This window comes from Malurus melanocephalus, unplaced genomic scaffold (genome assembly GCF_030028575.1).
Source record: "Malurus melanocephalus ecotype Western Australia unplaced genomic scaffold, MMel_1.1 scaffold_37, whole genome shotgun sequence".
Lineage (NCBI taxonomy): Eukaryota > Metazoa > Chordata > Aves > Passeriformes > Maluridae > Malurus > Malurus melanocephalus.
In genome coordinates, this window is record NW_026623269.1 from 1547297 (window position 1) to 1574607 (window position 27311).

Below are 27311 nucleotides of genomic sequence, written 5' to 3' on the forward strand. Positions count from 1 at the left end.
TGAGGACAGTGTAGGAGGCTGAAGAAGGTTGTCAAGAATACACTGAGAGGGGAAAGTGCATGTGCAAATATTTCTGCCTTCTTTAGCAAGACTGCTGACCATGAGTTTTGACTTGGAATCCATTTGCCCCTTCTCTGAACCACATAACTCTTTGCAAAGAACTATTTTCCTGGAATTTTTAYGATTATGTGCGTTCTTCTCTGTTTGGAAGACTGTCACTCAGTTGATTACATGAGATGCAGAGAAACCAGTGTGTTTTCAATGAAATGTGRTTCTAATATTGCACTATAACATCCTATGACTTATAAACAATTTTAAATTGCAGTGCAGTGCAGGATTTCAACCATCACCTTTAAAGCATCTGTATTGTTTGGATGTAAATATTGGATTAAGAAGCGTTAGATTGCTCCTATTTACTATGTAAAAAAGATGAGATTGATTTGAGAAGCCAGCCTGAAGTGTTTTTCGTACTGTTTATGAATCAAAACAACACTCATTTTTCTGTATCTCTGCAAAGGCATCCCAGCTATTTGTGTTGCTTTCAGGGTGCTGTACCACCAATCCTGGCTGGAGGCAGCTGAAGTGGGGATGTGGATAATGTAGTGGAGATGGTTTTCTGTTTCTTTTATYTYTTTTGCTTTTCTGCTTTCTGCATTTGYTKCAGTGTTATGGTTGTTGTCAGCCTGAGCATGGATAGCTTGTGGGTGCAACTGAATTCTTACTCACTTATCACTTCATACTTGTCACAGATAAAAATATTTCTATAAGGAAGTGTTTTATTGTAGTCTTGATCAAACAGCTCTATGTTCATTTTGATGGATGATGATATCCAAATGATCACAGTGAAAACTGTTAGGTTTCAGTCCCTTTTGATTTAAATTAGTAATGAAATTCTCTCTAATTCTGCCTGGTTACAGGCAGTCCCATACTTTCATAACATGTTTGTGTTGCAAACTGCCCTCTCCCCCAGCTGCTCAGGCATGAAACAACCAAATGTTGCTCTGAGGAGGCAGAGGTACCTGTTACTGGTGACCAAGTGTTTGGACTGAGATTGTTAGACAGAATTCACATTTCCTGAGAAATGGGAGCTGCATGGCTGTGACTGCCCATGTAACCATGGAGCAGGAGGGACCTGAAGGGATGGAGGCTCTCCTGAGGCAACCTAATGTCATACCTAAGATTATTTGAAAGAGTTAAAGCTCAGGTGCACTGTTACCAATCCTTTGGAATGAGAATCCTTCTTTTGATTCATGCAAAGCCACTTGCTGCTAACTGGATTTTGTATTCTGTGAAAATGCATTAATGCTCTAACATGTCAGGCCAGGCTTTGTGAACTCTCTGGTCAGGTTTGGGAACCTCTTTGGTTTGCCAGCCCAGATATGCATGAGGGCTGAAAACCACGGTGTTTGCAATTTTGTGCATGTTTAAGAGTGGAACCAAATGCTGTTCCCAGATGACCCTGAGCATCACTTGTGCCTCCTAATGAGGTAACAAGTCACACCTGTCTCATCCAACACCTGCTGGGCAGTGACGCAGGTGTTGCAGATAATGGAGCTGGATCCTACATTTTAGGCCATGATTTTCTTTGTCTTTTTGGCTGCATGCAGAGCAAAATGGTGAGCTGTCCTGTGRCTGCTCAGGAAAATGCCTGGAATAGCAAACATACTGCCTCTTTAAAGAAAGAGAAAAAGGTAGATCAGCTTACTGACCTTACTGAAACATCACTTGCWAGGCCTCGGTTTCTGAAGTAAATTCCTATGTCTGTATGGCTTCTTCCAGAAGTTATTAAAAGGATTTGTGGGATGATTCTAAACTCAGACAGCAATAAATGTCAGGCTTTTAACAGAGGAGATGTGAAAACCTGCAGTAGTTGTGGACTATCTTGAATAACCATGATGGTTCTTGGAAGACTGTTTCATCTGCTGTTTAATATATTTTTTCCTCACATAAATGTTTAGTAGTACTTTAATAGGGTTTTCTAGTTTAAAAAAAAGGTGCTTTATGGAGACCTCCTCCCCCCAGATTTTGTATCCTTTTAAGTGATTTTCTTTTTTTGAGAAATTAAGCTTCCAGCACTGCTTCAAAAAGAGAAAAGAAAAATAGCTTTTGAGTTTTGCAGGATATTGTGAACTCAGGTGTTTGTGTTGTCTGATTTTGGAGTTTGTCACACTTACTATCTTAAAATCACTTTTTTTTTTTTTTTTCCCAAGTTGTCTGACTGTTTGTTGGAMGCTATTACATATTTTAAAACATTAAGTGCAAATAAAATGGAAATAATTGCAAAGTACTTTAGGGGAGAATAAATGGGAAAACAATGCTATGCCATGATGTRTTCTCTATCGTTTCTAGAAGTCGCTGTGAGTATTCTGCTTGAACCTCTCTGAGCACTCAGCTGTTTGCGTAGTGCAAAGACAAAGGACTGACAATGAGGCAGAACATGGCATTGCGCTATTATCTACACCTGCCTGTCAGAGCTGCGCCTCGTGTGCCGCAGGTGCTGTGTTCATGCCATCATGGGTTGAGCAGGCGAGACGAGCACGTTCACGGTGCTGCCCGGCGAGGGCTGATAGCGGCTGTGAGCGCCCCGCTCACCCTGCAGCGAGGCGCCCCGGGACGGGCAGGTGCGGGCGCGCAGCGCGGGGCGGGAGCGGGGAGCGGCGAGGGGCGGTGGGAGCCGCCGGACCCGCCTCCCGGGGCGGGCACGGACACGGGGCGGGGCGGGACGGCAGCGCCGGCGGCGGGAGGGCGCAGCAGGGGCCGCCGCGGCCGCAGCATCGCGGCGCGGTGGCGAGGATGGAGCCCTGGAAGCAGTGCGGGCAGTGGCTGATCAGCTGCAAGGTGCTGCCGCCCAACCACCGGGTGACCTGGGACACGGCCCAGGTCTTCGACCTGGCGCAGACACTGCGCGACGGCGTCCTGCTCTGCCAGCTGCTCAACAACCTCCGCAGCCACTCCATCAACCTCAAGGAGATCAACCTGCGCCCTCAGATGTCCCAGGTGAGGCCGCTCCCCCCTGCCCGTGTCCCGTGTCCGCGCCCTTCGCGCCGTGCGCCGYGTCTCCGCGTGCTTTGCGCTGGACTTGTGGCGGCGCGGAGCGGGACCCGCGGGGTGCGGGATGCGGCCGCTGCCTGTCTCCAGCCCAAGCTCCGCGCCTGCGGGGCGGTGAGCGTCAGTCGGACCCGGGGCAGCCCTCGCTGGGTGCCTTTCCTGCGTGGKGCGGCCGTTCAGCCCGGGCTCGGCGCGTCCCGTCCTGGATGCTGGGCAGGGCGCAACCGCACCGGCGCCGGGCTTGGTGGTTCCCGAAACCTCCGTGAGAGCTCGTCGCCCGCAACGGGAGGTGGCTCCCCCGGGCCCGTCACGGGGTGGCCGCGCTAAGGAGAAGTTCCCGCCGTAGTCCCAGGGTCAGCAGTTTAACATCTGTGTGCGTTACTGTTTAATGCGAGCGGTTACAAATCAAATGACCTCTTGCTTCTAGTTTTTCTGGCTGTACCTCTGTACGTAGCAGGGAGGGAGGGCACCGGGCCGGGAGCAGAGCCCGCCCGGAGCGGCCAAGGCAGAGCAGGGGCTCTGGGAAGKGGCCGGTGAAGCCCTGGTAGCGCCAGTCAGCTGCTCTTCCCAGCTTTTGGTGGCTTAGGGAGTTGATTGGAGAAGACTGATTAGTAGTGAGAAATAGTGTTCTTAATAGCTGGTTGGCTGTGTAGTACCATATAGAKATCTATATATTTAATCCAGGCCCTATTATTTTTGGCTTTTAAAGTAGCTATTTGGAATAATTATTTAATATCTAAGTGTAATTCCTAATTCTGCCCCGTTTTAAATGCGGTTTTCAGTTTGGACTGATGCTTTGTAACTGTGACTCATAAAGTTGGTTTCAGATATCGAGATAAGATGATATTAATAATTTAAGAAGCGACTATATATATACTTGACTTCCTGTCACTGCTTCGTGCACACCTATGCCTCGGCAGAGATGGTGGCAGCCAAGCAAACGTTGTCTGGAAGGAAACTAACTTCTGAGCCTGTCATGTGTTTGAAACATTGAGAAACGGATACACTGTAACATTTCGGTGTTACGGTTCTCTTTTTGATTTATAGGAATRCAACTTGCTGTTCACATTTCGGACACTGGCAAAAAGCAGTAGTAGTGCATAACACTACTTTGTCCATGTCGATGTCCGTGTTAGCTTACAAAAACAGTTATTTCCTATTAATTCTTTTTTTTTTTAGCAGTAATGTTTTACTACCAACACGACATTTTCTGGAAGCTCAGAGTGAAAAAAGGGGAAACAGTTCAGCTAGTCAGAATCAAAGCTCTGAGATGCTTACAATAGATGTGAATGGTATAAAGGCTATCCTTGTGTACTAGAGAGCTCAAAYGCCTGCTTGAATGGCATATGCAGAGGCAATACTTCATCTGAGTGATGGAGTGACCCAGAGAGTGGGCTTCTCTGAGTGGGAAAAAATCCAGTTAAGTTTTTTCTCTGAACCATTACAACCTGTGAATTTCAGCACTTGCTAAACCAGAGCCTTGGTTTATGCTTGTTTTCTAAATTAAGTAGAAAGGTGTTGCCATGATTATTATGCAGCTTTTTTGAGATGGTCTGCTCATTGCCTCAACTTGAATTCTGGATTAATTGTCTGGACCACTATTACTTAATTTTATTTTCAGTGAATTAAAGCCATGGTGGTCTGCTTCTGTCTACTGAAACTAAGGATCAAAATGCTCTTTTGTCTTCTTAGTTAGAGCAAGTTTGGGAATCAAGATTAGTATTTATTTCTCTAAGTGTCTTTGAACTATGGATTATAATTGTAGATCTTGGATTATTTACAACAGTTATCTCCTTGTCTGCTGTATGCCTGAAGTACCTGCACTCCACAGTGCTGCAGACTGCCCTCTCCAGTGGTGCATTTCTCTGCTCAACGCTGTTTTTACCCTTTAAACAAGGGGAACTGTAGCTCGATCAAMATCTCTAATGGATAACTGTACATAGTGTTTAAATTTACTGGGAATGTTACCTTTGTGTTCTGTGACTTCAAGATTTAGTGATTTTGGTGAGGTTCTGTGGGTTTTTTGAAAAGCCTGTTGGAAGACACCTGTTCTGCTGGAAATGATCTTAGTGAAAATTTCAGAAATTGCTGAAATTCTGCCAGATGCTTGTAGTTTGTGGCTGAGACTGTAAAAGCTCTTARTAATAACTTGTGGAGAAGTCTTAGTGGCTTGAAGATTATTATTCARTTGGTGAGATCTGCTTGGAGTCGTGTCCTAAGTTGTGAGTTTTGTCAGAACACTACTTGTCAGTAAACGAATACTGCATTATAGCAGATTTGCATCATAAAGTTGCTGTATCATAGGATTTTGGGGTCTTGTAGAAACACTAACTAGCTCACCTGTTCCTTGTGGGGTAATGATCTACAGGCACTGGAGGTAGAGCAGGCTTGGTGTTAGGATGGAAGTCATCTTGGCCACTGACTGCAGAGTCTGTCTGAAAGTGCTGCTGTCTGTACTGCTTAGCTGAGCTGTTTAAACTTCATTTGGCCCTTATCCCTCGTCTTCTAGAACCAACCGGGCTGCAGCTCCTGTACTCCCTGATCTGATGTTTCTTGCACTGAGTTTCAGAATAGGTCAATGGGTTGTTACTGCACAGTTTTTGATCAATACAAAGAGAATGAGAAGGGTGGATAAAGGCTTCATGACTGGACCTCATTGAGGGCAGASTGTTTGGTTTTGGCCTTGTCTCTTACTGCAGTTGATGTTTGTCAGGCCTTTCTCTATGAAGCAAGTTTTCATGTCTTAGGGGCTGGTTACAAATGCAGCAGCTCCAAAKAACAGGAAAGTGCGAGGTTGTGCCTCAGGCAGACCTGGGAGTAGGTGTCAGTCCTCTGACATAAGAATCTTTTCCATTTTTTAATATATTAATTTTTTCAGACTAAATGTGGCAGATCACACATCAGTAATGTTGATTAGCTTTGCTCAGTAGTCCTTGGTAACCCTTTGTAAGCTTCATCAAAAGTGCAGCGGAATTGTACTGATGCTGCAGTGTCAGATGCTGCTTTTTGGTTGAGCCTGATTGAAACWGGATCACTGTTGCTTTGCCTTGTAAGCTCTTGGGGCAGGAATGAAAACTGAGATTGATGATGCTCAGTATTGCAACACAAACATGTGCTCGACCAAGTGGCAAAGGGGTATGTTCTCTTTTACAGGCTGGCATGGGGAACCATGTGCCTTTGTCCCACCACCAGCCATGCACTTTGTGTCACAGCTGTTCTCGTGGCTGGGCTGTTTTATGCCTTTGAGATCTGTGGATTCTGCCTCTCTACCGTTTTGTAGATGATGCCTGTGCAAGAGAAACCTCTCAGTGGTTTTAGGCTGCAAAACATTGGGGTTTGAACCTTTTTGAATGCTGGCTGTTTTATTCTGCATTACTGCATGTTTATGAAAATATGTATTTTGGTTAGTGGAAGTAGTCTCTTGAAGAACAGAGGCTTATTCAGTCAGTTATGCTTTCCAGAAAGTGAGCCTCATATTAAAAGTATGAACCTTGCATATATAAAGGTTAAGCAGCATTGTTGCTTTGCCAATGAACTTTCCTCTTCTTGAGGATTGCTAGCTCAGTGCTGCCTGGGTCCTGTCTGAGAAGCTAGTGTGTCTGGGTGTGAGGTCCCCTGTGAAAAATTACACATGGGCTTTGTACGAGATTGAAGATTCAGGTTCCAGGACATACATGTCCAGGGTTTTTTTTTCACTTTGAACGAAACAGGAAAATACAGGCTCTAGAATGAGCCCTTGTATCAAGGCTCAAACTTGCTTTGCTGTTTGAACTCCCATGAGCTAGCAACTTAAGTTACTTAAACCTGTGTGTGTGCCATCAGAAAAGGAAATTTAAGAAATGGATCAARTAATACCTTTTGGCCTTGAGCTGCAGGGTAGCCTGCCTGATTCAGTTAGTGCTGTGAAAGTGGTCCTGTTTCAGGCACCAAACACTTAAACACTGTAGCTGCTGGGAATGGAGCTAGAAGAGGGAATGTGCTAAATGAATAAGGAAGGTGTGACTGGTGTGCTGGTGTGTTGGGGTTTCCCTTGAAGTGGAGCATCAGTCTCTGGTGACAGTGAAACAGAGGATGGAGCGCTGAAGCTCATTATCTGTGTCTTCAGATCTATTCACTGTAGCTGTTCACTTGCTTCAGATGCTGCCTCTTGGCTAATATAGGCTGGTGAAAGTAACAAAAATAGAAGTGATCCATAACAGGGAGTACTAATACTAATATTTAATCATAATCATACAAGAACTTAAGTAATTTATCACCAGAAAGGTAAAACCTAAACAAGTGGATTTTGATGGATTTGCAGAAGATGTCATCTGTTTAATGCTTATCTTTTATCTTTAATACTTTGCAAACTAGTTTTGAAATGGTTTTTGCAAGGCATTTAGTTGTCAGAGATTGCTAAACAGGAAAACAGCACTTAATGCAATACTAGCACRGGAGTGTGCTTAAAGGGGATGTTGACATAGATTAAATATTAAAAATAGCTATTTCCTATTATTCTAATAAAAACAAACAAACTATAATTCACTTAGTATTAAAAGTTCAAATATTTTCTAATTTTAGGTAATTACTTTTTTGGTGTGACCATGTTGTCCAGGGGAAGTTGGTTATCTTTGTCATCCATATSTTATTTTGGTGTGGTATCAGAGCTTTTGTACATGAGTTTATTTTTCTTGGTTGCAGTGGGATCAGGTAGTCTCAGGATGTGGGTGTGGTGAGACATACCTCAGTTTTCTTTGGCTTGCAGCTGCTCTATTCCCCCCAAATCACAATCCTGATCTGCTGCCCCAAATGTGCATCCCCCACTCTGTAAGCTCCCAACAGGTGTGGATATGCTGTGTTTTTTGTTGCTTTAGGTGCTAGGAAGTACCACAAAGACACATTTAGATCAATGTAGTTATTCTGAAACTGTAAAGCTTCTTGGGCTTAGCAGAGTTTAGGAACTGGTTCACTTTTTGTCAGTGTAGAAACAAGAGATGTGTTTAACCACCCCCATTCTTGCTGAATWCTTTGAAACTTGCATTTAAAAGAATTCAGTTATTTTAAATTTTGTTTTCACTTTTCAGATGCTTTCAATCTCTTTGCTTGCTTGCTTTTGCTTCGGTCTACTTAACATCTTTACCACACTTAACTTCATTTCCATGATTCATTTAAATAAAAACTATGTTGGCCATAAGATATATTATCCAGTAGAGGAATATTTATCCATGTGTAGGTTATGCATACATATGCATATCTTGTATGTGTTTGACTTGATAAAATATTTTGAAAAAGATTTGTTCAAAGCAAAACCTTAATATGACCTCTGTTTTGTTCTAAGAAAAGACTGATGAAAAAGTAGTGACCTGGTTTTTCTAGGTAATTCTTCCAACCSCAAGAAGATGAAGAAAATAGCTTTTGAAAACTGATGTAATGATTTTAATTGATTCACATTGATTCTTTTTCATTGCAGGGGGAAGGGAAAACTGCAGCTGTACTGTGGTAAAGATTGTTATGTTATCATACAGTTATTAAATGCAGCATATGYATCTTGCCAAAAGGTGTCTCAGACCTCCCTTTCTGCACAAAATTTTGGTGTGCTGGCAGCTATCTAATGCATTAATAGAAAAAATATTCGTGCTGGTTTCTCTCAAAGGCTATAGCTTGTGCCAGCAGTGGATAATTTAAATTAAYGTCTGTGTATGGTACAGTGCTGTGTCATGTGGGAAAAGCCAAGATTTTTCTTGTCTGACAAAGGTGGGAGACCAGTGACAGTGGCAAGTTGAAGAACTGCTTATGAAAAGAAACAAATCAAAAGAAGTAAAGGAGATACATACATATATTGATAAGAAGTAGGGGGAAATAATCAAGTGAACCAAAATAAACTAGAGAGAATGGTCAGAGAAAGTTGGGAAGCTGGTTTGAAGAGGGCATCAGCCAGCAAAACACTTAAAATTTTTAATCTTTGTCCCAAGATAAGTGCAGAAAACCAATCTGGGATATACTGTGTTATTTTTTAATAATAATGGATAATGGCTTTATCATTGCTGGCRTGCCAGTCTCTGTTATTATGTGCTGCCTTAGGCCTCTGAGGTGCAGGAGGTTRTTTGCCAGGCTGCAGCACTGCACATCAGGCTGGGTTAGCAAARCACATCAGTACAGTTTGTGCGTTGGGGAGATAGAGGATCTTGGGTTTCTCACTTGCATCCCTTTCTCCTCTCCTTTGAAGGTCAAAAGAATTGATGGAATCATGGTTGTAAAGAAGGAAATACAGAGAGAAGGAGAGAGAGAAAGGGCTGCAAGGTCAGAGAGAGGCGAGGCAGCTGCCAGGGGTGAGGGGCAGACTCCGCAGGGCACATGGTGGTGCATCCATCCTGGCCATGCCACCAGGAGCCTGGCACTCCTAGCCCTGGCATAGCTGAGCCTAGAGAGGAGGGTTAACCAGGAGCAGCAGCTAGCAGCAGACTGGGGAGAGGCATGGGCAGGAAGGATTTGCAGAGCACAGTCTGACACTGGTGAAATAGAGGAGACCCTTCTGCTGAAGTGATGTTGGCTCCCTGRCCAGCAGCTGACCCAGAGGGGAATTGGAAAAGTGCCCGTGGCTGCAAAGGAAACCTGCTGTGCTTTCCTTTGTGTGCTGCCTGATGGAGGGGCAGGGAAGGTCTGCCTCATGCCCTGCATTGTGTGGGTATCTGAGTACAGAGATATCAAACAATATCTATTGTTTATTAGATTACTGACAATTTTATCTTCTTAAAGCGTTACTGGATACAGAAGTGTCAGTTTTTGAACTCATTCCACCAATATTAAAATTGTACCTGTAGTTTTTTAAAGACAAATTGAAAAAATCCCGTCAAAAAGCTTTGATTTTTTTGCTCTCCTTTCTGTTGCTGTGAAACAGCATTACAGTACTTCCATCTCATTCCATAATACTTCATAGCAATGTTTTGTAATCCCTTACATTGTATTACTTCAGTATTTCAGAAAGAAGTATGAAGGGATATGTACTTTATGAAATGGCTATTAATTTCTTCCCCTGTACTTTTCAATGTACTTGGCATCATCTGGAGCTACCTTTTCTTTCCTCTTACTTTGCTTTGACAAGCGATGTTCAAGACTTGAGGCATTGTGAAATACCAGCTGTTTGCTAAGACTTATGATGTGTAAAATGCAATCTGAACTGACATCTTTATAGTAAGGCTTTGAATTTTTATATTCAAGAGAAAGATATTCTCTCAAAGCTCAGTGARTGCTCTTGGCTTCAGTTCACCACATTGTCAAGTGAGAACATATCTTTTGGAAAAATATCAGTCAATGACCCTTTCTGTCATCCTATCCTAAATGTCAATAGTGAATGTCTGGGTAACATGAAACACTGAAGGACTATTAGTAGGATATTTGTTTCWTTGTATATTCAGAACATGAAACATTAGACACAAATTGCATAGTGTAGAGGTATTGTAGCAATTTGTAAAAAAGCCACTCACGTGCTATTGAAATGCTCTTGCAGACCTACAGGTATGGTTCAGTTGTCTTATATTACAATCCAACATATTTTTGGCCTTTATTTTCAATCAGAATTTTATTTTACAATTAGTAGGTATTCAGTTGTAATTATTTTTTGCTCATTCTATCCTTGAAACTTATTTTATATGATACAAAGACTATAGTATAATTGCCTTGCAAAAGACACAAAAAAACCCCCAAAAATAACACTGTTGCTATTATCAATTATTTTGTAAAAAAAAAACAAAAACAAACAAAAAAAAAAACTAAATCACTCAACAAAGCAAGGCATTTTTAAAAGCATATTTTTAACTGATAAAGCTTAGCAGAACAAGATGATTTGTATTTCAAAAATCCTGAGAGATGCCCTTTAATCCTAGGTYCCATCAAATTTGCCTATTTGTTTCTGAGTTATATAATGGTATGTGCTGTATACTCTATACTTAGGGTATTTTGTACCATTGCTTGTTCCTTCATTCACACTGTTTCTGCATGGAAAGAAGCCTGAGAGTCAATTAAAACAGAATGATTAGAACTTGGCTCTTTAAAATGTTAATTTTCACAGCAGTCTGACTTCAGTGTTGTGTAGGAAATTTGATGCATGAAAAAATGAACACATTATTTTACTTGCACGCACTCTAAACTAAGAGCATAATAATTACAGCATCATTGTAGCTTGTATGATTCCTTGTGTTCTGCTTGGATGTTGGCAGTCAAGATTTAAATTACACTTATGTGCTCCAGTGATTGACTTCAAATTCCCATCAACTGCTGTCTCATGTGGCAGTGATGCCTTATATGTAGCAGCTGATAAAAGGCCMTGGTATTTTTCCCTCTGAATTGCCCAGGATCTGTGAGTAAGGACATCTGATTACAGCACAGAGAAGGTTAAAGGTCAGTGGAGGATCACACCTTCTCTGCATTAATGTCCCCTYAGATTTTGGGTGTCTCTGGATGGAGGTATGGTGATGACATAGTGCTGCCATGTGAATTGTAACTYGAAGTGTACACTCATTAGTCCTGCTTATCTATGTAGGATTTAGATCAAGCTTTGAGTTTCTTATTCCTGGAAAATAAGTAGAGTTAGGAAACAMCAGGGAGAATGTTCAAACTATTGCTATTGTCCGCAGCATCTTTCACTCTCAAAATAGAAAGAGACTCCCTGAAGTGCCCTTGCAGGCTGCTGTCTTTGGGCTTATGGTCAGTTGATGCGTGGTTGATTGAAAAGAGATTTCTGCCAAGATTTTAAAACTTACATTGAAGCAGCTATTTTGAAAACCTCTTCATTGTTCTTTGTGGCTCAAGTTTTGCATTTCACCAGTTCTGCTAAATTTTGTGAAGTTGTGAGCGGAAATATTTAGGTTTCACTTTCTCTTAATGATTTACCCTTCRTGTGTGCACAATGTGATGTAGGATATCAGGTTGTATCACACATTTTTTTCTGAATTGGCAAGTGCTTATTTATCAATATTGTTGAAAATTCCTGCTGGGCTTTGATTTTTCCACTTTTYTCTTTTGTGGATCTTGCTTAGCTTTTTAGATGTTTGATGTGAAGTAACAGTTTTTGGGCCATACCTCAGAGGGCTTGTTTGGGATGTCTGTGTCCTCTTAGGGATGTTTGGTTTGACTGAATTCTTGGAGCGTTTTAAAAAGTGCAGAATAGGTTAAAATCTTGAGTGGCATTTAACAGGTGAGTAACGTCCTGAGATTTTGTTTTAATCCTAAGCATGGTTAACTTGAGCCATGTTGTTTTGAATTTTGCCTGTCCTGATTTTTTTCTCCATCACAAAGAGGGCAGTGCTCATTTACCTGCCACCGTGCCTTGATGTTAATCACTACAAGAAGTCACAAGAAAGTTATTCAGGGTCTGTGTTCATTGAGTTTGCATTTGTGGTCGGCAGCACTGAATATGGTGATGCATCTTCGTTATGGATTGTGCTGAGGCTGCCTGTTTCACTGCAARTATGCTGAGCAGATGGCACTGTTTGTAAAAGCTGAGGTTTAACTCTGCAATTGTTCTCAGTGATGCCTTCAAGCACTATTGTTGGTTAGAAGGACTGTGCCTCAGAAAGTGCTGCTAGCTACTGGTACTGTGCTGSTGCAGGTTTCATGAAGCTTTGTGGAAGTAAATTGTAATCCTGTTGGAATGTCTCCACAGTTGTATCATAGCCCTGTAATTTTCCCTTTCTGCTGAAGACCCTGGTAAAATGATTAGCTGAGATCAAAGGCTGTGTTGCCTGGGACATTTGCCTGTTCATGCAGATMCTGATGGGAGAGTGTGAATGTAGGAATAGCTGAGCCATGCTGGGTACTGGGTGGGCTGCACTTCATGAGAAACTCCTCACCAGCACACTGGAGCATATCTCAAATTTGTGTGCCTTCCCAGCTCTAATTGCTCAGATTCATAGACCACTGGGGAATCTGCTTAATTTAAACTATCTGCTTTGTCTTTTCTGAGAATGTAGGTTTTTGTAGCTTGGAAGCCCCATAGCGCATCATGATATTTCAAGAGCACAAGTTCTAGCAATATTAATGTAATGTGAATTATTCTCTGGTGTTAAAAATACCTGCTACAAAGTAAAAAAAAWTWRRAAAAAAAAAGGAAATGATAAATTATTTGCCATGAACGATGGGAGAAACATAAGAAAACAACAACTAATTAAAAAGTCCTGAAACAGGAGGGGGAATGTATTATGTAACACTGTCTGTTAGCACACCTCACTAGGACTAGTCCTGAGGAATGGATCCCTCCATCAGTAGCATTACAATAATTGTGAGTTCATGTGATCTCTGCATAGCAGTGAAGAAAGGCTGAGGTGTTCTTTTTTGGGGCAAAACTGCTGTATTGGTGGGGTTTCCATGTGTAGGTCTTCTAAAGGTAGTTGTCRTGTTAATAAAGGACTTGTTCTTTCTGGCTCAGAACTCCATTTCCACTCAGTGTCCATTTCCATGCAATGGAATGGCTTTTTAAATCTTAAAAGTGTTTGTCCAAATTCGTGGCTTAAAATGCAGGACCACAAATGTATTTTGCTAAACCATTTAGGTTGAAAATAACTCCTAAGTGATGTGTCTTTTAATTCCAGYGAGGAACAAGTGATTTCATCTAATGTTGTGTCTAATCTAAAATTTGTGGTGAGGCAGTTCAGCAGGAAAATAGCCCTCAAAAGATTTTGCAGGAATGTCATTCTTGGGAGATGGTCTTAAAACTGTTTGGAAAAGAAATGTGGTAGTATTCAGCTTTTCCTGTTTTGTGCTGAGGCATATTAGAATTTGACCTCAAAATCCAGTGTTTCAATAAAGTCATGTTAAAGTTTAATGAAATTAAAATGGCTTTCATCTTGATTTGAAAGAGCAGCAGAATTTGAAATGTTAGGGCTTCTGTAGAGTATTTCATTTCCCTGACAGGTCTGCTAGTGACAACCYTTTTTCCATTTTCCCCATTTCTCACGTTTTTCTACCTTGGCTGAGGTGACTTGGTCTTACCTATCAGAAACCCAGACTCCTCTTTGATTAGTAAGAAGTACTGCTGCGACAGGTGTAGGGATTTTTTTATATTATTTTTCCCCTCTTTCCTTGTCTAATTCTCACTCATTTTGACTCCTCTATTCTAAAGCTTGTTTGTGCTCATGCTCTCTCCTCTTAAACTGGTCCATAATACTTTCACCTTCTACATTTGCCTTCCCTTCCCACTCGTATTTTCTTCTCCTGCCAGTGCATCTGTTTCCTCTTTCACTTCTTTCCTGATGCTTTCTTCCTTTCAACTGTTTCCCCTGCCCTGTTGTCTTTGCTGTTCCTRTTGGCTTCATCCCTCTGCAGATTGTCTGAAATCTGTTTCCTACGTGGATAAGAGCGCGTCTCTTCCGGAAGCTGCATGGGTGAGAGCTGGGCAGGAAGGCTCCAGTGGAAGTTACACTTTTAGGACCATTAGGAAAATGGGATTCAAGGGACCAGRCAGTGCTTGACCAGCAATCTCATGCTGGGCCGTTTTAAACTGCTTTTCAGTGACTGCCTTTGGTAAATTTTGATTTACCAAAGAGACTTTTCAGAGACTGCCTTTGGTAAATGGTGATTGCTTTGCTTGTACTCAGTATTGTAAAAATATTTGCCACTTCCATGTTGCTGTTGGAGGTTTGAAACATATGGGAGGGTGTTTCCAGAATTGTTTTGTTGCTTTGCTCCAGGTGACCGGGCAGATCACTCTGGTGGGAGTGATAAGGATGAAAGCTAGTGCTGGCAGTCTGCAGGGTGAATCAGACTGGAACCTTGTTCTTCTCAAAGGTAGTAGCATTGCTTGATTTCTGCCCTTGCCACCAACCTCTGGAGGTTTGTCCCACCATGGCAGTGCTTAGGSAATATTTCTTTGTGGTTGTGTCCTGAGGGAGCAGGTGGGAATGGGAATGGTAGTTATTTTTAAACGCTTCTCAGATTGATTTTCAGCCTTGCTTGCAAGGCAGAAATAGCCAGTCCTGCTAGCCAGCATATTCATCCTGCATCTCCTTAGTGTTTGCCATGAGTCTCAAGGGTGTCTGTGTCTTTTTCCAGTGAGTTCCACTCACTGTTCAGAGGCTGATAATACTGATAAAGTTATTTCTGCTTCCCAGACTGGAGGTGAGAAGACTGTTTACACTCAAAATGAAATAACTGCTACACTATCTCTATTGTGAGATACAAGTGTTTGCTACCTAATGATATCCCTGAGGGCTTACCTTGATAGYAAATAGTTTGTTTCTTCAGGTTTCTGCAGTTTTTCTTGCTCATTCTCTGTGGATGGACAYTCATCATAGGCCTATAGAAGTTGCAGGCAGAGAGGTGATGCCCAGCTGGTTATTCCATGGAAGTGGATGTGCTGTCAGTGAAAGCTCAGGAAGGTCAAGGCAWCAATACCCGTACCTGTTCTGTGAATGTGCACCTTTTGTCTTGGTTTGTTAATGTTATTTCTCTGCTTGAGACTGAAGCAGTTCAATATTACCATTTGTGARGGGTTTTTTTTAAAGTTCTCATGGGACTAAAGGCAAATTTTTTCATGCAGTTACTCAGTTTGATGGAGAACATACATTTGAAGAGTAATTGTGATGGTCATCCCTTTATGGTGGCTGATGTTATGGTTTCATGTAATTTGAAGTACTAGAACAGCTTTAAACTATTTTTTTATGATGAGATACTGATGACAACTTAATCCAGGTCAATGATTTTTTTGTTTTAGTATTGGATCTTAATCCAGGTCAGTGATTTTTTTTTTTTTTTAAATTTACTTTGATATTGGATCTTTCATAAATTGTGAATAATTGTCCTCATATACCTGTTCAGAACTGAAATATGGTGCTGAGAGGAAGTGGCTTTTGCTTAGTTTTCTATCATGCTTTCCTCATGAAGGTTCTCATTGTAAAGTCTGGCCTGCTCTGTTTTATGCTTCCTTTAACTTTATTCACTGTTTATAGTTGTGAGAATGGTTTTTAACTAGGGAAATTCCTTTAAAAATTTGTTCTACTCTAATTTAGTTRTATTCTTTTCCAACCACTATAATTCCATTGTATTTACTTATCAATTRTTAGAATCCCAAGTGGAAAGTAAACTAGAGATCTTGAGTGGCTACAGATTTTACTGGGAGGACACGTGATAACCAAATAATTTGTGTGTGGTTTTTCTCCCCCTCAACTGGCTTACAAATGGGTTTTTTTTTTTTTGTTTTTTGTTTTTTACTACTTCAAAACAGTAGCTATTGACAAAAAGTAGAAGTGATTTCCATATTGTTGTGTTAGGAGTTCCTTGGATTTCCTATGCGTGTTCTACAGTGTCCTCTATTGCATACAAGAAATTAACACATTTAGTAGACAGTAACTCGACTTGTTTTGACAGATATGGAAATGGGACACTTTACTTTTTGCTAGTTCTCTGCAGCCGTCAGAAAATTAATCAAAAATACCTTTGAGTGGCAAGGCATACTGGTATTGAAAAGGGAATTTCATTTGAACCAGTTTATTGGTCCCTCTTGACATCCTTTGAGAGTAATTTTCTCTTGGATTACAGAGAGCAGAYTTGTACAAACTTCAGGTTGTGTTGTTTGTTGATGGCAGGATGAACACCCAACAGGCTTTAGCCGATGTGTCAATACTTTGTGTCTCTTCCAGTCAATCTGCTGCCCCTTTCTGCCCTGAGCAGACTCCTGAAGTAGGTGGGAAGACTTGAGCAGGGGGGCCATGGGAGAGTTTACCAAGAATTTGTGGAGATGTTTGTGTCCTGCTGGGATGCCTCTTGCTGGTAGCAGATCTGGACAGATTTTGGTAGAGCTGTGAGTCATGTTCAGAGGATCACTTGGGTCAGTTGTGTGTGCCACAGCTGTTTTCAGCCGTGGAACAATGAGTCACAAACTTGTGAGTTTCCAGTCCTTGCTATAGAAAATACCCACGTAGCTGCTCGTGGTTTCATTTAGAAATAAATGAGCAGTGTGARAGTTGAATAATTAGACTGACTAGGTCAAGTACTTACTGTATACTGACTTAAGTTTTTTTAACAACACATATTTGGAAGTGACATGTTGTTGTCATAAGTGAAAAAATGCTTGTTTCTGAAAAAAATGRATAGGGATCTGAATATAAATATTTCCTGAATCATATAGCCATAAAATTAGTTGCAAGGGTCTATTCTAATTGTTTTGCCTAATTACTCTCCTGCCCTTGTTTCACATAACCTCACTTATTCTGATCTATTAAAAGGCTCTTATTGAATAATTTTTCTGTCTAGTTGTTTGCACTGAATTATTATCTTTCAACAATTCAAACAAGTTTGTCTTTTGCTACATAGACTCCATGATGCTATTCTGCTTATCTGACTTGAAGGCAAGAATCAGCCTTGCAGTATTGTCATGCCCRTTTTTCTGAAAATCACTATTGGTACTTCTCCAGTGCTGAGGACCATCTCCATGGAGAGACCGAGGCAGATCTGTAATTGTTACAAATTCTCAGTTACAAATTGTATATATATTGATTTTGTTATTCTTTCTAATCTCGTCTCAATAAGCTATTATGCCTTTTAGAAGATAGCGACTAATGCAGGGTCATACTGTGTTTTATATARATTTCATTTTATTTAGCTGAATAGTCTGTAGAACAAAACAATACTAGAGAAAACCAAACAAAACTTGGTTTTCTAGACAAAATTTAGGCTTCCTACTCATTCTTGCAGCTTAGCTCCAATGTTTGCATTCAATATGTTATTAACAAAAAACACCTAAGAAACYATTTGTACTGAAGTGATGTGAGGCAATTAGTAAGCTGATGCTTGTTCAGAGGCCTGGAAGTATGTTGCAGCAGCTGCTTTTATTGCTTTTGTATGTGTTCTTTTGTATAATAGGTTAAAAAAAATATTTGCCTACAGCTTGCAGGCAGATGCTTTCACTGTCTCTATGTTAGGTTGCTGTGTTTTCCTTTATATATGCATCAGTGCCAAAACCAGTTATGGGTTACTGCTCATGCAGAAATTTTTAGSCATGACAAGAATGACTGTTGATTTTTATGTAGATTTGTGTAAATAGCCAGTATCTTGCTGTGCTTTTGTTGTACCTTTTAAAACTTGATGTTGTTGATGATTCTACATTTAAGATGACAGGGTTGCATTTATACAACAACTCAAGTTCTRTGTCATGCTGTCACACGCTGCTGCTAAATTACTAAATGTTGAATTACCTTGTTCTACATGCATGAACAYTTTAGATTTTAATAGGATTAATTTTCTGAATAAAAGCGATAGGATCCAGCTCTCTTCACTRAGTTCAGAAGACCAGCAGAGCATTGAATGAGGACTTTCCAAGTTAGTGGTTCTCAAGTCCCCTTGGTAGATTTTCTTTTCTGGCACTGTTGTGTATGTTTCCTCTAAATTTAAGAGACATGAAAATGCAAGCACGAAAGTAACAGTAATAATTCACACAGCCCTTCTTTCAGGGATGAGGAATACCTTTTACAGCTGTTTATAAAGTGCTTCACAAAATTTGATCACCAATGCATGTGCAGTGTTGTTCTGAAGTCATTCAGCTGTCAAGCAGTGGCATAAAGACTGGGATGAGTTCTTCACTTTAAAATGATCCTTAACACAGTTCATTATCTATGGACACTCAGAATAATGTGCCAAATCTCAATGCACATTGTACCTTTATAATTGGAATTATTATATTGGTGAAATGTTYTGCAGTTCTCTTCCCAAGGGCAAGAGTGGAAACATCTGGTGGCAAGAAACATCCATCCATCCATCCATCTGTGTTACGGTTACTTAAGAAGAGGTTTTAAAATTGGATTGTAGAAAAATGTTATTGGTATCTTAAGACTCAGCACATAGTATGGTCCAGTAATGCAGACTTSTCACTGGTGCTCATATAGTCCTTTTAAAACCCTGATTGTACTGCATCAAATTGCTCGGCAGACTAAGAGTCTAGATAAGTTAAATTATACTCTGCTGCTCAGGTTTCAAAGTGTTTGGATTATTCACAATTGATTATTTTAGGCTATGAATAAATACTTGTTTGTACTCTAGGACTTGAATTGTTTTCTTCTTTTTATAAATCTCCATTCTTGTGAGATCATGCTCATGATTATGTTTTACTTTGCAAGATGCCAAGCTGACATCCTTTGAAATGAAGTTTTGGACCATTTCCTGGTGTATCTCAACAGTTATTGTGAGACAAGATATCAGTATGATTTAGCTGTCACATGAAATGGGCCACATTTAGAGGTGACAGTTGRATTTCTGAGCATCCACTTAATAGCCTTTGCTGAGATGATCACAGCTGTTAATACTGTGGAAGTAGGTATTTATACAATTTTGACACATGTCCCACACAAATTTGGGTAGCCTTCAGTAATGTATTTCATTTTGGCAGACAGTTTAGAGTGAGTGAATACAGCCTTTAAGACACCAAATGCCTATGATTGTGTACAGCTGGATGTGAGGTTAACCTTTCATTGTTTGTCTGCCTTCTTAAGGAAGGAAGGCTACTGCAGCTTCRCAAAGATTCATCTTAAGTTGATGCTATAAATTAAGGTTTAAAAATGTACCAATTACTGCATTATACTGATACTTCATTTGAAGCCCTTAATTAGGAGGGTTACATGCTGCAGAAGAAATGAAGCACACTTTGCCTAACACTGGCTGAGTTTCAGAGTGACATGGTAAAAAACAGCTGTGGGTAAAAAGATTTTTAAATTTGTGTTTTAACTGTCTCTTCCCTCAGAGTTTTTGGAAGCTGAGAACTCTTAATGTTTTTGTGTCCTGTTTATCACTGGAATTCAAGGCACAATTTCATCTACTTTATTATCTCTTCATTGACATCCAGAACAGATACTTCAGAGCAGTAATCTGTTCCCATAGGTAACTGTGGAGGATGTAGCACCCTGAGGATTTTGCAAAACGTGTGTGCTGAAGCTTATTCTGTGCCCCAAAACATTCATTGTGCTGTTATCCATTATGGCTCATTATGGCATTGCAGTCTGCTGCATAAGCCACAGTACTCCAGTATTTTGTAGTTGTGATCTCCTGTTTTAAAAAGGATGTAATAAAATGTGAAGGTTGAAGGGCAGTAGAGGTTTTCAAAGGTCTTAACTAACAAAGAAAAGAAGAATTTGTCAGCTTTTCACAAAAGGCAACATAGGGGGAGACTGAGAGGCCTGAGAAAAGAGAAAATTATTTGCTATCCTTTCCAGTGGGGAAACAGAGGGGTGTCCAATGGAAGCGGTAAGGTAACACTTCTGAGTGGCACCTGCGTGTCACTTAGTGCAGGAAAGGTTGACATTTGGTGGCAGGTCAATATGTTGAAGCTCCAGAGAGCATCACAAGGTGTAAAACTGTAGCCAGTATGCTTTTCAAGCACCAAGTTTTCATCTCCAGTATTGCAAATTTGCTTTTGGAGTTTGTTTTCCATTCATGGCTATTCCCACTGGTTTGTGGTTTGGGCTTCTGGACTTACCTGTTCTACTTACTTGACTTGCAATCCTTGAGAAGTATTCTCTRAATATATTGGAAACCCCTGTCCTTGCAGCAGAGAGCATGGTCTAATAAACTGCAAACCTGAAGTGACACACCAGCAAAAATAGAACAGTAGATTTTTAAAATAGGTAAYTAGAGGACAGTCAGATTCATACTGGGCAATTTGTAGACAGCTGTAATTGCATCCTTAACCTCTTGATAGGAATTTATTCCATGACTGTGAGAGTTTGAAAAAGAGTACACATATGCAATTCAAGAAAACATTTAAAGTGTTTAATGAATAATGTATGTTAACACTAATCAGTGTTAATAAGAATATTAATTAATGTTAATAAGRATATTTCCTTCCTCTTGGAAATGAAAGACCTAATAAATGATCTGTATCTGCTTTTAAGAAATGGAAAAACGTAGGAGTTATTTGGGTTAGGTTCACCTTTAATAGGTACTGACAACCCTGTGTAGGTCATCAGCACTCCCCTCCCCAGCTGTGGTGAATTTCCATGCAGGATTCAGTGCTGATAGCTTTGAGACTTTTCGAGTGCTTAGAAGAAAACAAGTTACTACATGCAAACTTAAAAATACTCTTGAGCCCACACTGTAGGTATTTGTAAAGGAATTACATCACTGAGGTCCAGGTCGGGCTTGTAGGGCCTGTGTCCAGGGTGCTACAGCCACAAGTTATTCACAAAGGACATCCAGTTCAGATGGTGAATTCAATGGTGCTTACTTTTAGGGATGGGGTAGAAATAAGAGAAAGGGATTGTGTTTCTGTAATGGAGCTGAAGTCAGGTGTGAATTCTTTGCCTTTACCCTATGTGAAAGCCTTTTGTTACATCTTCATAGAGTTCCTTACTCCCCAAAATTAATTTCCATTGCCCAGGTATAGGGAAAGTAAGAGGTCTTCTCATGTTATTGCACTAACATTAGAGACTTGGTAAAATCCAAACACAGTCATGAATAAAAGATACCAAAATACAACAGAAGCGGCTTTTTTTTTTTTTTAGCTTTTAGCCGAGCTAACAATATGGAGCAGATGTGTTGGGTGTTCTCTTCAGCACAGATGTGAAGATCTGTGTTTCATACTGTAGCTGTAAGGTTTTTCATGGTTTCAGTGTGGATATGTTTTTTTTTTGCTGGCTGTAAAAGCATTGAGAGCTCACTTGTTTGAGGCTTTCCAATCTTTTTGCTATTTAAATGTATCAGTCAGTTTGGAGGGTTTAGTGTTCCCCTCTGCCCTGCAAAAATGTTTGAATACTTTAGGTAGGCATAGGTTTTGAGGTTTCTGAAGTAAGTTGAAATATGAGTGATTAGAAAGCCTGTGTTAGAACCAATGGCGATACATCCAAGTAAGAAATGAGTGTCATTTTCAATTCTGCCTTTTACAGAAGCAGTTTTCCATGTCATGATTGTAAATTCACCTTATGGCACAGTGACTACTGTCCAACTTTAAATGGCAGTTTCATAGACAGCTTTGCCTGGAGCATTTTAACACCAAAATTTTTGGACAAGAAAATAATGTGTTTGGCTTTTATTTCATGTCTCACACAATATAATCATTAATGAGTCAAGTATTTTATTATTTCAATGCTCTTTGTCTTTGGATCTCTCTCTCTTCTGGTATATTTTGATTTCCTTTTTTAAACTTTTGTTTTAGTGTGTGTCTGTCCCTTTCCTGTTCCTTTTCCTGGGGTCCTCTTTTCATTTCCTTGTTGCTGTCTTCCTCCTATTCATGTTCTCCGTGGTACTATTTTCCACATTCCCTTTGTCTTCTTTTTCCATTTGCTTGTAAAACACTGAGATCTTTAGAAAAAGCAATTTTAGAGATGCAGTTTTGGGAAATAAGACATATAGGGCTAGTTGTTTGAAAAGGTAAGCACAGCAACTACCTTGCTAATCTCTTTGTGCTTTGCATGCTTAATACTGTAGATTGCTGATTTTTTTTACAAGATAGTACAGAATAGGTTTAGTTAACTCTTGCTAGTGGGGAACAAAGGGCTGCTCTAAAAATTGCCCTTTGCAACAGGATGCTGTCCTCAGTTCTCCCACCTGTCTCTTGACAATTACACTTAGGGAATTCCTGTAGCTGGGGCATAATGGTCTAAGTATTCCTGTGAATTGCCAGTTTCATGGCTTGTGGGAGCACTTGACTTCAGGAACACAGAGAATGCTTCTTTGCCCCTAGTTGCTCAATCAATGCTATAATGCCAGCATAGCCAAGGAGAGAGTCAGTAATGCACAACAAATCCTAAACTTTTCCCCTGCCCTCTATTCACTCCATATCAGTGGAGCATCCTTTGTGCTTCCTCAGCTTTTTTTTTCAAGTTTCAATTTCCATTTTCTTTCTTTGGAGCACAGAGAAGAGCAATGTACGTAAACAAAATTTCATACTCAGGCCAAAATGCAATAGACATAATTGAATAGTAGTCAGTTAGGAATTTTAAGAGCTTTCCTATGAATGTTTAATTACTACATTAACTGAGCAAATAAAGAACATGCTATTAATATTCATACAGTGTTAGTAGTGGCTCAGAGGAATTTAATATATTTTATAGTTCATACAGCATCTTGTGTTGTGTAGGCCTTCAAAGCATGCCCACATCTAGAAATGTAATACTTCTACAGGTCTCCCTAGTTGTTCCTTGATCCTATGAATTAACTAACAAGTGTCTGTTGCTCTTTGCATAGCACATTTCCTAGTAAAATTCTTGATTTATGTAATGGTACCAGAACCTTAAGCAATTGTACAAAGAGCTCAGTGTGGTGTCTCCTCCATATTCATTAGTGTGCCTGCTTAGTGTACCTCAGAGAGCAAAGTTTAGGAGATATTCAACATTTGCCTGCTTTGCTTCTGCTTAGATCTTTAGAACTATCGATCCTCCTAATGATTGAGGTGATGTTTGCAGAACAAGAGGTCAAATGCAGAACCTAAAACTGAATTCATTTGATGTGAGTGACGTGTTCTTCCTGTGAGCGTTAGTTTCTTTTTAAGTGTAATTTGCAAGTTGATAGATTTTATCTAAGAGTGAGAAAAAGAGTAATTCTTACTTGTGGCAGTGTGACACTTAAAATAAAAAAAGAAAATCTCTGGGGACAGCCTGGTAGCTTCCATTTGCTTACTGCAAATAGCAGCACTCACCCTCTCCTGTTGATTTGGTCTTTAAGTTGCTTATGRCTCTTTTTCCTTCACTTAATAAGATTCTGACTTTAAAGGTTTTTTCGAGAAAAGCTGCACACATAGGAACAAGAAAAATGTTATAAATGCCACTCCTGTGTCTGATATTACTCTTTTCGTCTTGCTGGCTTATGAAAAGACATTAATAGATGTTGAATTAAGACTTCATCAGTGGGTCCATACTTCATTCACTTACAAATCCTTACAGCTATTTTTTACTGCATATAGTGATAATTACTCCTTTTGGCAGAGCAGAACTAATCTAATGTACTTTGGCTGCTAAAGTCTGTGAAGGAGCCAGGAATGATTTCTGTGTTGAATTGTTAACCCTGACTGTGCATTTCTGTCAGTGTCACAGTGGGGCTTTGTCTGATTATCTAGTAATCTGGTGTTAATTCACATACAGATAGTAAAAAAAAAAAAAAAAGTGTTGTGACATCTAGTAGAAGTGTAACGTGCTGTTATTTTGGTAACCCTACTTTTGGGATGATTCTGTCAAAGATGGCATGTGCTGGGGAACTGTCCAGCCTGGCTTATGGAAAGGAGCCCTTGATATATGAGCAGCTGTATCTCTAAGACCCTAATTTTCTCCCTTTATTGGATGTGGCTGAAAGAATTTTTAGGAAGCTGGAAATTTTCTGTGCACACACTTTATGTAGGAGCTGATGAAACCCTTGGGTCTGTATCACTAATTACTGTTCCTTTTTTTAATGTGTAGGTTCAAGGCACAATTTTGGTCTTGCTGCTGTGTAGCTTTTCTCTGATCACGGTATCTTGATTTGATTACTAGAGGTGATGGTGCTGTTTGGTCACGGTAGCCAGTTCTGAGATCTCAAATTCAGACTGAGCAGGATTTGAACAGCATTGTAATGAAATTTATGCTGTTACTATCAACACAATTGTGGGAACAAATACTGAAACAAGTGAGAAGACAAAATCTACGACCCTCAGGGCGTTAATCAACTTCTTGAAGGAAACGTTGAGCAGACAAGTTCTTCTGTTTTGTGCATTCTTTCAGTGAAACAACTCACACTTATCAATCTTGGTGACAGAATGTACAAAAGCAATTCTTCCATTTAAATCCATTATGGAAATTTTCACGTTCTCCTCTTGCTTAACAGGTGTAAGTACAGTATTTTCCTTTTTGCTTGTATTCTCAACAAGGGAGTGGAAGTRAAAATGAGAGATACCCAGCTAATCTGTTCTCATCAGCATTCCGGAACAGATAGGAAAGGTCAGGAGCTCATGCTTTACAGCTAGCACTGAGGGTGTAGAAAGAGCATGTAAGTGTTATGGCAATGCTCTGCTCTTCTATTTTTTCTGACTTCTATTCTTGGGTGATTCTGCTTTTCTAAGACCACAAATAACCTACAAAAAAACCTCTTGTATTCACAAACCTATATATGCTTCCTTGCATGTAACATCAGTATTTTGCAAATTAAAAATAGAAAGCAATTGTACCTTCTGAGTTGTGTGAATTGTAGCTAAATTTGCTCCTCTCATTGCTTCTTTTGTATATTTGTTTTGAAAGTCTGGCCTTTTCTTGGTTATTTTTTCYGTACCATGCTTGCTGTAATGTAAAATGCCATCACTTATAGGTTTTGCATGTAAGGCTCTTCAAAGACAAGGCAAAGGCAAATAGCTGCAGCTGTGTGGTTTATCAAGTGGTGCCATTTGGAGGAGGAATGGGAGGGGAAGATTTTAGGACTTGCTGTGATTGACATGCCTKATTTCTGCTGCAGGAGGTAAAGTGGATTTAGTGGGCAATGGGCTAAGTAGAGTCCTTTTCCTATGTTTTGCCTCTTGTCATAGCTTCTACATGATGGTGCTTTGAGCAGCTGTCCTGTTGGGCTCCTCCTGAAGTCAGTGTGGGGCTGGAAATGCAACATGTAAAAAAGCCAGTGAAGTGGCTCAGGCGATGAAGTAATGGGTGTTTCATATCAGCAGAAGTGAATCACGGTGGGGAAGAAACCACCTTCCCTGACATAGTGGCAGTGATCCAGCTTGGTTTTAATACCCCTTATAGCCTAGCATCTCTGTACCCTGTTGCAGATACCTCAGGCTTCAGTATATTCCTGATTTGCCTTAATGCACTATGAATGTCTGATCCAGATAGAAGGGAACTGCTGGATTCCCAGGCTTGTGACTAAATCCTCATGCTTGTGACTCAGTCGTCATAATAAAAAGGAGGTGGAAGTTGAAATAAATACAAATAGCTTTTTTCCCCCTTCCCTTCATTGGTAATGAAAATAACAAAAAAAAAGTGAATTAGAACTCTGTCTTTCCTGAATACTCATCATTTCTTGGCCTTTCAGTTCTCACTCGCCTGACTGGTATTGCTGTTAGAATTTCATTGAATGTCTTGTGGCACAATTGGATCTTCAGAGCTCTTTGTGTTGGTTTCTGAATGCCTGTAGATGTGCTTTTAGTACAATGGATACATCTAGATACTGAATATTATGGTCTGTACCAAACAGAYCTTTATTCCATTGAAGCACCTCAGTGCCAAAATATATTTTTTGAGAAATACATCTTAGATTATGTGAATAGAGGTTATTTGATTTTTTTTTTTCTTTTGCATTTCATCTTTCACTTCATTAAAGGTCTGGTCAGAGAAATCCTTCTTCCCTGTGGGCAGCTTCAGCCTTGCCTGTGCTTTTAGTATCTAATTAGTCATTTCTATTCAGTACCCTTTGTAAAATATTTCTATGCATTTCTGTCAGCTCACATAACCGTGTCCTGTGTGGAAAAAGCCTCAAATGAATGTTTTTGTGTGAAGTGGCAAATATCATGGTACAAAACAGCATACTRTTTCTGTAGAACCTGGTATCAGTGGATTTGCCAACTGTCTTGTGTTTAAAGTTCAGACAAATACAGTCCCAATTATATAAACCATACCTGATTTTTTAAGGTCATAGACATTGTTTTTCAAACTTGCTTCTCTTTTCAGTAAATGTTGTGCTAGTATCTCTTGTAAAATTAAATTCAATGCAGAATGGACCAGAAGCCACTAAAACTCTAATCTGTTCCATAAAAACATAGTGGTTTATAACAGGAGTTATACTATTTAGTCAACCTGACAATGGCTACTTTATAGGTTTGCAGTAGTGTGACTGGTTATGCTGTTAAACATTAGGATGTTTTAGAAATGTCTTCATAATCTATAGCTTTTAATATTGAAAATTGTTTTCAGGGTCTTGAGCCCCTGTCACAGAATCACAGAATGGGTATGGATTGTGATTTCTGTCCATCTGTCTCTGGTGYTGGATGTGCTCTCCTGTAGAGGAGTAAGAGAGTAGTATTTTTCACTAGGTGTTAACCTTTTTTTTTTTTTACTCATGGCTTATAGTAAGCCATTGCTATATATATATATTACTATATTACTCATTGCTACCCTACTGCAATATTTTATTGATCTATGCACTGAGAATTATGGACTGCTGCCTCCTTATATAGCCACATAGTTAAAAAAGAGGGGGAAATGGAAAAAAAATGCACCTTTAACTATTCTAAGGGAATGTTTATAAGTTATGTTACTTTTTTTTTAAATGAAGAGAAACCAGTTTGTGTACTGAAAGACCATGTGTCCTGTGGAGACTTTGAATGAGGTTTAGCTCTCCTTGCATCTCTGAGAACT

At 40.0% G+C, this 27311-nt stretch overlaps 1 protein-coding gene across 1 annotated transcript in view; it reads left to right on the top strand.

Annotated features, from left to right (window-relative positions):
- Positions 1 to 2729: 2729 nt before the first annotated feature.
- Positions 2730 to 27311, top strand: part of VAV3 (vav guanine nucleotide exchange factor 3) — a 146391-nt gene continuing 121809 nt past the window's right edge. Inside the window, exon 1 of the mRNA XM_057364284.1 lies at positions 2730 to 2997. Within this exon, the coding sequence (XP_057220267.1) occupies positions 2794 to 2997 (204 nt within the window). The 5' untranslated portion in view covers positions 2730 to 2793. The remainder of the gene's footprint in view (positions 2998 to 27311) is intronic.